Here is an 11,078-nt window from a genome sequence, read left to right on the forward strand (position 1 = left end):
ATATATATTTAGTATATATATATATTATATGTATATATATATATGTATATATATATGTATATATATATATGTATACTATATATATGTATATATATATATACATACATATATATATATTTATATATATATATATATATATATATTTATATATATTATGTCATCATCATCATCATCATCGTTTAACGTCCGCTTTCCATGCTAGCATGGGTTGGACGATTTGACTGAGGACTGGTGAAACCAGATGGCTACACCAGGCTCCAATCTGATTTGGCAGAGTTTCTACAGCTGGATGCCCTTCCTAAACGCCAAACCACTCCGAGAGTGTAGTGGGTGCTTTTACGTGCCACCCTGCACAGGAGCCAGTTCGGCGGCAACTGGCAATGATCTCGTTCGAATGTCTTTACATGTGCCATCCGGCACAAGTGCCGGGAAGGTGATGCAGGGCACAGGTGCCATGACGGTTTCGCTTTCGCTTGCCTCAATAGGTCTTCGCAAGCTGAGTTTCGTTTCCAATGAAGGAGACGTCGTTTGGCATGGGTGCCAGTTGTCGATTTTAATTCGATTTTCGATTTCACTTGCCTCAACAGGTCTTCGCAAGCGGAGTTAGTGTCCAATGAAGGAAGGTACGTATAAGTGGGCTGGCTGAGGCCTTCGATTTAGGTCTCGCTTGGCTTGCCGGGTCTTCTCACGCACAGCATATTTCCAAGGTCTCGGTCAGAAGTTATCACCTCGGTGAGGCCGAATGTTCGAAGGTCATACCTCACCACCTCATCCCAGGTCTTCCCTGGGCCTACCTCTTCCACAGGTTCCCTCAACTGCTAGAGTGTGGCACTTTTTCACACAGCTATCCTCATCCATTCTCACTACATGACCATACCAGCGCAATCGTCTCTCTTGCACACCACAACTGATGCTTCATAAGTTCAACTTTTCTCTCAAGATACTAACACTCTGTCTAGTATGCACACTGATATTACACATCCATTGGAGCATACTGGCTTCATTCCTTGCAAGCCTACGCATGTCCTCCGCAGTCATGGCCCATGTTTCACTGCCATGAAGCATGGCTGTTCGTACACATGCGTCATACAGTCTGCCTTTTACTCTGAGTGAGAGGCCCCTTGTCACCAGCAGAGGTAAGAGGTCTCTGAACTTTGCTCAGGCTATATATATATATATATATATATATATATATATATATATATATATGTATACATACATACATACATACACATCATATGACCAAATACATCACAGTCTTCTCTCTTGCACACTACATCTGATGCCTTTTATACCCAGTTTTCTGAGGGTTAAATATTGCCATTTGAAAATAAAAGTATATCAATAATAGCATGCAACCATGCAAGTTCTATAAATAAAACTTCTGTTTTCCTGCAACAGAAAGAGTTCAAAAAGCTAAATTAGGCCATTGAAACAGGATTAACAATGGAAACAAAATTTTGTACACAATTATAGTACAATGCTCTAATGAGAAGAAGGTGAAAGTAGATTAAAATCAACTTGAAAACCATAAAATGAGGATGAAAGAAGTCCCAGGAGTCTTCTACCATACATGCTTCATACTACAAAGTTTTTGAAAAAAAAAATCAATAACAGGCATGGCTATGTGATAAAAAGTTTGATTCCAAACCACATGGTTCTGGGTTCAGTCCCACTGTATGGCATCTTGGGCAAGTGTGTTTTACTATTATAACCTTAGGCCAACCAAAGCCTTGAGTGGATTTGGTTAGCAGAAATTGACAGAAGTTTGTTGCACGCGTGTGTACATGCGTGTGTGTGTGTGTGTGTATTCCCCACCACTGCTTGACAACCAGTTTTGATGTGATGAAGTCCATGTAAGTTAGCAGTTCAGCAAAGAAACCAATAGAATAAGTACCAGGCTTTAAAAATTAAGTATTGGGATTGATTCATTCTTCAAGGTGGTACAGTCTAATGATTGAAACAAGTGAAAGATAAAAGAACAAGACAAGAGGAAAAGGCAAAAAGAGAGCAGTTTACTTTGTTACAAACCAAATGACTTATTTTGTAAATAACAGTGATACACAGTCTCATCCAAAGTTTCATATCTGAAATGAATACATGAATTATATTTTGGATAAATTGCTTTAACCCTTTAGCATTCAGATTAATCTGCTTATTTATTCACATTGTTTTGAATTAATCATGCATTATCTTGCAGCTTCAAGATTTCAATGCTGTGTTTGTATATTTTTAGAATGACTTTGCAGGGTTAGATTTGGTCTGTTTTTACATAAATTAGGTAGAATATTTGAGCCAGATACAGTGAGATTAAATATTAAAGAGTTAAATCATCCACATCTGGCCAAAATGTTCTACCTGTTTTATGCTGAAAATAGCTAGATCCTGCCTCTCACACCTACCCTTCAAAGGTCATTCTAAAAACTAAGCAATCACATTTTCAAAATATGGAAGATGCAAAATAATACACGATTAATTTTACAAAATGTGAATAAATAAGCAATATATTAAACAGAATAATCTGAGTTAAAAGAAAGCGGACACTCTTGGTCTGAAACTACTGGTTCACTTACACTTGTTGCATCTCAGCCAGTCAGAAGAAAGTTCAACTGGAGTTCCATAAAAATGTGCAAATAAATAGAGACCTAAAAATAAACTTCTTTTGTTCTCACAACTTTTATTTTCTCAGAAAACATGCAGTTTTTTTGTTGTTTTTTTTTTTACTCTTTTGTACTAATTTACATAATCATTCTAAATTTCATTATTTTTCTAATCTATACATTTTCCAAGGTCAACTATATTACTTACAAACAAGAAATACAATATTCTTGGGGGAATTTTCAGAAAAATTTTAGAAAACTTTAAATAGCTTGACTTATCCCTTCAAAAGATGTGCATCTATGCAAAACCGGTTATGCATGTACGAAGTAGGCACGAGCATGGCTGTGTGGTTAGGAAGCTTGCTTCCCAGCTGCATGGTTTCAGGTTCAGTCCCACTGCGTGGCACCTTGGGCAAGTGTCTTCTGCTATAACCCCGGGCTGACCGAAGCCTTGTGATTGAATTTGGTAGGTAGAAGTTACTGCCGTGTGTGTATACGTCTGTGTATGTGCTTGTGCCTCTCTCCCAGAGAGTGAGAGGGGGAAACTTTAATCAACAACTTCCAGCATACATTCACTTTTTGATACTAAGATAAATACACATTGAAATATTCTTATTCTTTTATTCTTTTACTCGTTTCAGTCATTTGACTGCAGCCATGCTGGAGCACCATACAAACATACACAGTCACACACACATTTTTATATAGAAAGATAGATGGATGAATGGTGGATGATCAGATGGGTGGGTAGGTGGGTAGGTAGGTAGGTAGTTAGATAGATAGGTAGTTAGACAGATAGATAGATAGATAGATAGGTAGGTAGATAGATAGATAGATAGATAGATAGATAGATAGATAGGTAGATAGATAGATAGGTAGATAGATAGATAGGTAGGTAGGTAGACAGATAGATAGGTAGACAGGCAGACAGACAGACAGACAGGCAGGCAGGTAGGTAGGTAGGTAGGTAGGTAGATGGGTGGACAAACAGATAGACAGACAGTTTCAGAAATTTGCAGTCTCATTATGTCTATCTGTATTAAAAAATGCATCTCGTATAATGCAAAATACAAATATACACTTTTTGTATATTTTGATCATATGACAAGCAACAATGCCTATTCAGAGTCCTTCCCAGGCTAGCTGACTGGTGTGTCAATAGAAATGACTTATAATATAAACGTCATATTCAGTTGTTGTTTACCTTCTAAAAAATGAAAGAGAATTATATGAATGGATATAATGTACAGTTCTAGTGAGAGTAGGCTGTTTGTGGTTTAGTTTATTTGGTAATTGTAAATGTTGAGAAACTATCAGATTCTTATATATATATATATATATATATATATATATATATATATATATATATATATATATATGGGGGTGCAGGTATGGCTACATGGTAAAGAAGTTTACTTTTCAATCACATGGTTCCAGATTCAGTCCCACTGCATGGCACCTTGGGTAAATGTCATCTACTATAGTCTCAGGCCAACCAAAGTCTTGTGAGTGGATTTGGTAGACGGAAACTAACTAGCATTGATGTGTAAAGGTGTATGGCTCCATGGTTAGAGTGTCAGGCTCACAACCATGAGGTAGTGAGTTTGATTCCTGGACTGGGCTGTTTGTTGTGTTCTTGAGCAAGACACTTTATTTCACACTGCTCCAGTTCATTCAGCTGCAGAAATGAGTTTGTGATGTCATTGGTGCCAAGCTGTATTGGTCTTTCCTTTTTCCTTCAATAAGATCGGTGGCATGGAGAGGGGAGGTTGGTACACATGGGTGACTGTTGGTCTTCCATAAACAACCTTGCCCAGATTTGTGCTTTGGGGGGTAACTTTCTAGGTGTAATCTCATGGTCATTCATGGGGGTCTTTACTCTTTACCCAATGGTAGGAGTTGACTTCAGAATTGTGTGGTCCAGAGTTAATTGCCACTGCATGGTATGGTGGGCAGATATCTTCTATTATGGCCTTGTGATTGGAATTGGTAGACTGAAACTGTAAGAAATCCAAAATGTCTGTATGCCTCCGTCTGGTATTGATGATTGCATGTTGATTCCACTACAATCTGCAGTGAAAATGTGTCCAGCCGTTGAGCTGTTAGATATCTGAAGGACTACAGGAAATATTGCCTTGCTTGGAAACAAGTGAGGGTTGGTAGCATCAAGGACATATGGCCAGAGAAAGTTTGCCTAAAGTTTTGTTTGAACTATGCAAGCAGCAAAAACTTGACGTCATGATGATGATGAAACAGGTCAAAAGTGGAGTAAGTTGTTTTTTTCCCGAGGAAGGGGAAACGTGTGATATTTCATGCAGAAACATTTCATCAAATGGTGAAATTTTCTGATGATACCAAATAGATAACATGAGAAAATATTTCCAACATCATGTTCTGTTTTAAATATTAAAATTTTCAGCTATTCCATGGACACTAATTTGCCCCAGCTTTATCATCATCAGCATCATTAATATTTAGTGCCCAACTTCCATGCTGGCCTGGGTTGGACAGCTTGACAGGAACTGACAAGGCCAGGGGCTGCACCAGGTTCCATTGTCTGTTTTGGCTCGGTTTCTACAACTAGATGCCTTTCCAAATGCCAACCACTCCACAAAGTGTACTGGGTGCTTTTTATGTGACACCAGCACCCACACCAATGCTTCTCATGTGGCACTATTTATAAACATAATACCATTTTTAGCCAAAACTAAGATCTGAGGAAACTAGTGATGATTGTCTATATCACATGTGGTTCTGTGTCAAGAAGTCTGCTTTGGAGCCATGTAGTTTAGGGTTCATTTCCACTACATGTTGCTTAACCCCATGTTCACTATCCTGTTGTTGTAGCACTATCCTGTAGCATCATTATCATCATTTTAATGCCCACTTTCCCATGCTCACATGGGATTTGTTGAGGCAGATTTCTTACAGCTAGATGCCCTTCCGCTTTGCAACTCTAACCTGTTTCCAAATCAGGTAATATTTCCCCACGACCAGATATGTTTTCACAGAAGACTAGAATCAAAAGACACTGCTTGAATGATGGTGATACTTGTTTACAACTATCACATGATGTCAAAGGCAAGGAAAGAGTAACACACACCCATGCATATGTGCACACACCCATGCATATGTGCACACATGCACGCACTTGTAGAAACGCCGTGCGCATGCGTAGTCTCATGCATGTGTGGAATTCAACATCCAAGCTTTCCCGCTTTATTCTGTCTCTTTCTTGCTGGCCATATATGATGTGCTTCTTTCAGTTTCCCTCTATCAAGTCCAGTCACAAGGCTTTATTGGCCTGGGGCTATAACAGAAGACATTCAAAACCATCCTTTGTTTTAGAATGGTAAGATGTGATTTAAAGGAAGATTTGGCTATTTCTAAGCAAGTCAAACAGCTACAGAGAGGATCCCTTGTTGGCTTTCGATAGTAGAAGTTTTAATCAACAGTCACATACAGGTAAGATGACTTAAGTGGGTGGACCATTAAATTTTTTATTGCCATTATACAATAGCTGGGTTACCTATGTGCAACAGGTATCAAATCATTTAAAAAATTTAACACATTAGTTATAATCCAGAGATATATTAAGCACAAGCACATGACAAGGATTCCCTTGGAGGAGGAAACAAAGACACTTTTGTGTCTATCCCCATCTTAAATAACATACAGAATAGGCCAGAAGAAATTCTGTGTCCCTTCACATATACGTCGAGAAGGCAGGCTAAACTATTCTATTCTTGCCATACCTCTTCTTACTATCATCATACAGAATCCAAGACAGACTCAAAATTCAGCTGCTTCCGCCTCTTCTATTCATAAAATAATGAAAGAACTACTAATCTAGACAGCAGCTGTTACGGAATGCAAGTCTTTTAAAAATTCTTTCAACCACTTTGAAGTATGCTAACAGCTGAACATTAAATTGGTCACCATTTTTCAATCACTTGTTCAAATAAACGTTTACAAACACACGTATGTGTCAGTGTGGGTACGCGCGCGTAAATCTTTGTTTACTTGCGTAGTCACATATGTTTGGAGAGAGATTTACACACACTCGCTGGAATTGTTTGTGCATATATACATATTACTCACACACGAGCCAACGATAGACCCTCTAAATCAGAGATTCTCAACCGGGGTCCACGCAAGATTTTGTTAAAACTTATGTACAATAAATTGGTTTTACTTCTACAATACACAAAATATTTTGGCAAAATTTTTAATACAATTCCTAATAATACTTAATTATAGAAATATAATGGAACTTTTTTAAACATCGAATATTTATTAGAGTCCAGCAGAGTAAAATTGGAATCAAAGGCCTCTTTGTTCTAGGCAATCATTGGATATGCTAGAAATATCAATCAAAATTCCTTAAAATCAGACTCATATCGTCTTGGAAAATGATGCAAGAGATAATGTGTCTATGAATAAACTGCTCATGGCTGGAACTTTTTTTGACAACAGGTCTACTCGATCAGGGCTTTCATTGGGTAAAACAGCAACTTAAATGCAGCAATATAATCTATGTGAGTTTATTGTCTTGTAGTATACATGTTGTATTGAGTTACGACCAAGATTCCTAAAAATTCAACAGACTCCTAAAAGTATTGCAATCAAGTGTCAGATGACAGGTACCATTTTCAAACATCTAGTGTCAATGGGGGTGGGGGCTCGAGAGGACCAACACATCCTCCACACACGCACGCGCTTCCGCACGCGAAATCAGAAACGTGCGTGTGTGAAACAAGCTTCTATCTCAAGAGCAGATCTTAGTGGTCGGTAACGAATAAGTGACATTACAGTACCATGAGCCGCCGCCTAAACAGGAAACACTAGATTAAAAACAAACAGATAAAGCGAAAGATGTAGAAAAAAGTGGAAGGAATGAAATAGAAAGAAAGAAAACATACCGAAAGAGCGAAAATGAGAGATAAGGAAAGAATATATTAAGATAGCAACGATTTCTTCCGCACACATCACACAGAAAATTGTATTTCATATCTAATAGCAATCTTATTTTCTTTTTTCCTTAAAATCTTAATTTTTAAAAAGTACGCTCGCGCGCGCATTATTGTTGGTATAGGGACTAGTTTCGTTATTTCCATGACAAGGCTTTTCAGGTTTAAACTCACGTTCAAAAACTATACGAAATCAAAGCGTTAAGAGATTGAAACACGTTTCAATAGATCAATGGAATATACTATACTGCAAACTGAATTATATATTTATAGTAGGATGTTGTTCTTTTAAATTTTCTCTGCAAAACTTGCTGGCACAAATTGTAAATTCAGATCGCGTCAACACTCTAGCATGCGGACACACATTTTATTCTTTTTATATATTTTTCTTTACTATAAAGTATTCTTGTGTATGTAAAACAACCATCAATATTATGAATGCAATATCGAATTCACTATCTATTTGCAGGAAATTATTTCCTTTGATGTTGATGGTATCGTCAATTGACGGACATGAATCTAGAATAAACTTTAGTACCATAAAGGTAGTACCAAAGGTGAAATGAATTATTGTTACTGCACACGTTTTGGGAGAGGAAATTAAAGGCCCAAAAGAAATTAATAGATAAAAAGAACCTTAAACCGGCACTTAATGCAGCCATTTTATCTACGTAAACTGCATGATGTCTCAAAAGAAAAAAAAAGTTCTCACACTGGTAGTTGCAGGAATTGGTGTCGGGTCACAGTGCCACTAAATCAACTTCATATGTAGGTGTGCGTGTGCTATGTCAAAAACAAGAATTACGTGGAATCCTGTTTATTATTTAAAAGAATGCTGCATCGCAAATTAGAATATGTGTAATACCATTATTGCAGTTTAACCCCTGGTTCCCCCTCATCAGGCAGATCAATGATCAAAGGTGTCCCTACTTCGACCATCCTTTTATATTTATATGTATATATATACACACACACACACACATACATACAAAGACATAAGAGACTATGTTCTCCAATGTTTTCTTTTGTTATTATTACTAAGATGATTGGGTGTGAATTTAGGAAGTCGTGGTAAGTGAAATTTACTGAAAACATCAGAAATTCATTTATTTAAAAAATTTTTTGCAAACGGTAAAGCGATAACGCCGAGGGAGAATTTAAGTGCAAAAGTATCTCACCTATGGTTATTTTCCACATGGCGCCCTGGCCCCATAATATAATCCAAGTAGATCTCCCAACAAATATACAACCTGATATCGTTTCCCCATTTAAAAAATTTAATTCTATTAGAGCTATTGGAATTATGATAAGGTATGAAGGTCTCAATTCTAATCTTTCTTCCATAAAATGCTTAGTTTCGGCGCCTATTTAAAAATCGTGGTAAATAATCACAGGAAAGACAGAAATATAGTGAAATGAATGGAAAGATTAAGAGAGATTTTATCTAGATTTACAAATACTTAGAGAAACACTGATTTGCATTACATGTGGTTTAGATTTCAAGCGAATTCTAACAATCAATGCATACATTAACACATGCTAGTTTGAAAAGATACACAAACGTGTTATCGATATGGTGCTCGTTTGAATATTGTAGCGTACGTCTGTCCCATTTCATATAAGCCGGCCTTAATGAAGAAAAACATTTCATATTCGATAGAATGAAAAAATTATATTGATTCTTTTTTATTTTTCCCATAAAGTACAAAACCAAGGTTCTGTAGAATAAATCACAGTATATTACTGGTACAATGTATTTTATCGACCTCTAGGAAGATGAAGAATGAAGTCATCTGGCGAGATTTTAATTCGGAAAAGTGTTATCGAAATATTTTTAGATGAATGGGAAAATACGGAGAACTGTATAATCGATAATTTCTTGTTCAAAACAAAATTATAATTTGAATAGAGGAAAAAAATTAATAAAATATATATGCGTGAATTGAGGTAAAATATGATGAAAACAAAGGTTCTTACCTTACAACCGTACAAGAACCGTAATCTTTCGTCAAGCCAATCTTCAACTTTTAAACGTTTCCTAATCAAAGACATTTGATGCTGACCATACTTGGCGGTCAAGTATTTCTTTTTTTGTTCTTTAATCGCCTCTCGCTGTGTGTTGAAATTTACCGATCGGTTATGAGCTGATGATGAAGGGGATGTGGCTGAACGAGCAGCAGGGGAACGATGCTGGGAACTACTAGAATTGCTACTACCAGTGGCTACTTTGTCCAAAGAGTATGTTGTGGTCGCCATTCTTGGAGAGAAGGTCCCAACACAAGGAACCAGTCGACACTGCAAACTTTAGATTTTCAATTTGTTATGAATTATTTTAAATAATAAATAGAATCTTGAGTTCTCGTGTAAAAATGTTGGTAGCTATGAACTAATTTTATTTCTCTTCTTTCTCTCTCCGGCGTTACGTTGTCTACCTATGCCGCCCTGGGAGATGAAGCAAAAAGTTAACTTTATCTGTTAAACTAACTTTGAAATAAAAAACGAATTCAACTTCCAGTTGAGGCAGTAAATTTGGACACGTGTCCATGTAACTCTCTGTAAATTAATTAATAATCCAAAACAAGATTGTTATACCAAGCACATTTTGTCAGTTTGTAGTTATATATTCTCTGCTTGAATTACTTGATGTTCGTCAAACAATAACTGATATTTGTTTTTTTAAAGTATACATATGTGTGTGTGTATATATATATATATATATATAGTTATAGCAAATAATTATAACAGAATTAAAAGATACTATATACAAATTGATACTTTGATCATTAGTAACGATACCTACAATCAACAATCTGCGAGAGCCAGTTTCGACTACGCGTATATTAAAGTAGTATCACAGATTTGAGTGCTTGCTTGCTAATATAACTTAAGGTAAAATCATCAATCTCAAGAAAGTGGTGCTGGTCTACGGCGTCGGCAACAATTAGTCCACGAGAGAGTTCATAGAAGAGTTCACTAAGATCAGTCGAAATGCCGTGAGTGAGTGAAAAATCTAACACGCGACGAAAATAGACAGAATGTGTTGTTACTTACGCTTCCAGCTAGCAAACTGCTGGACGAGATAATGTTTGCTTTTATACAAAGCACAAAAACGATCGCTGCTGCTGCTGCTTCTGTTGCCTGACCTTGCATATAGACACCCCCCCCCCCCTCTTACTCGCTTTATCCCTTTTCTGCTTTCTCTAACACACATACACACACACACATACTCTTAACATACACGTCACTTTACTTTAGTCATTTAAAGTTACCTCCCTTGGAAGATGCTTTTACTTAAATCAGAAATTGAATTAAAATGTTATTTTCATGTGAAATAAAATGTTAATAATACTGATCTTTTTCCTATTGTGCAATAATTTCAAACCATAAAGATATGCGCAAAAAATTAAGAAACTAATTTAGTCATTTCTAGACACACACACACATTATGAGTGTGTGTGTGAGTATATATATATATCATCATCATCATCATCATCGTTTAACGTCTGCC

At 36.6% G+C, this 11,078-nt stretch overlaps 1 protein-coding gene across 1 annotated transcript in view; it reads right to left on the reverse strand.

The window, feature by feature from the left end:
* Nucleotides 1-10,639, reverse strand: part of LOC106877040 (protein phosphatase 1 regulatory subunit 14C-like) — a 181,558-nt gene extending 170,919 nt beyond the window's left edge. The window contains exon 1 of the mRNA XM_052968586.2: nucleotides 9,548-10,639. Within this exon, the coding sequence (XP_052824546.1) occupies nucleotides 9,548-9,826 (279 nt within the window). The 5' untranslated portion in view covers nucleotides 9,827-10,639. The remainder of the gene's footprint in view (nucleotides 1-9,547) is intronic.
* Between the last annotated feature and the right edge of the window lie 439 nt (nucleotides 10,640-11,078).

The sequence above is a fragment of the Octopus bimaculoides genome, chromosome 6, assembly GCF_046866305.1.
Source record: "Octopus bimaculoides isolate indiv1 chromosome 6, ASM4686630v1, whole genome shotgun sequence".
In the NCBI taxonomy this organism is placed as follows: Eukaryota; Metazoa; Mollusca; class Cephalopoda; order Octopoda; family Octopodidae; genus Octopus; species Octopus bimaculoides.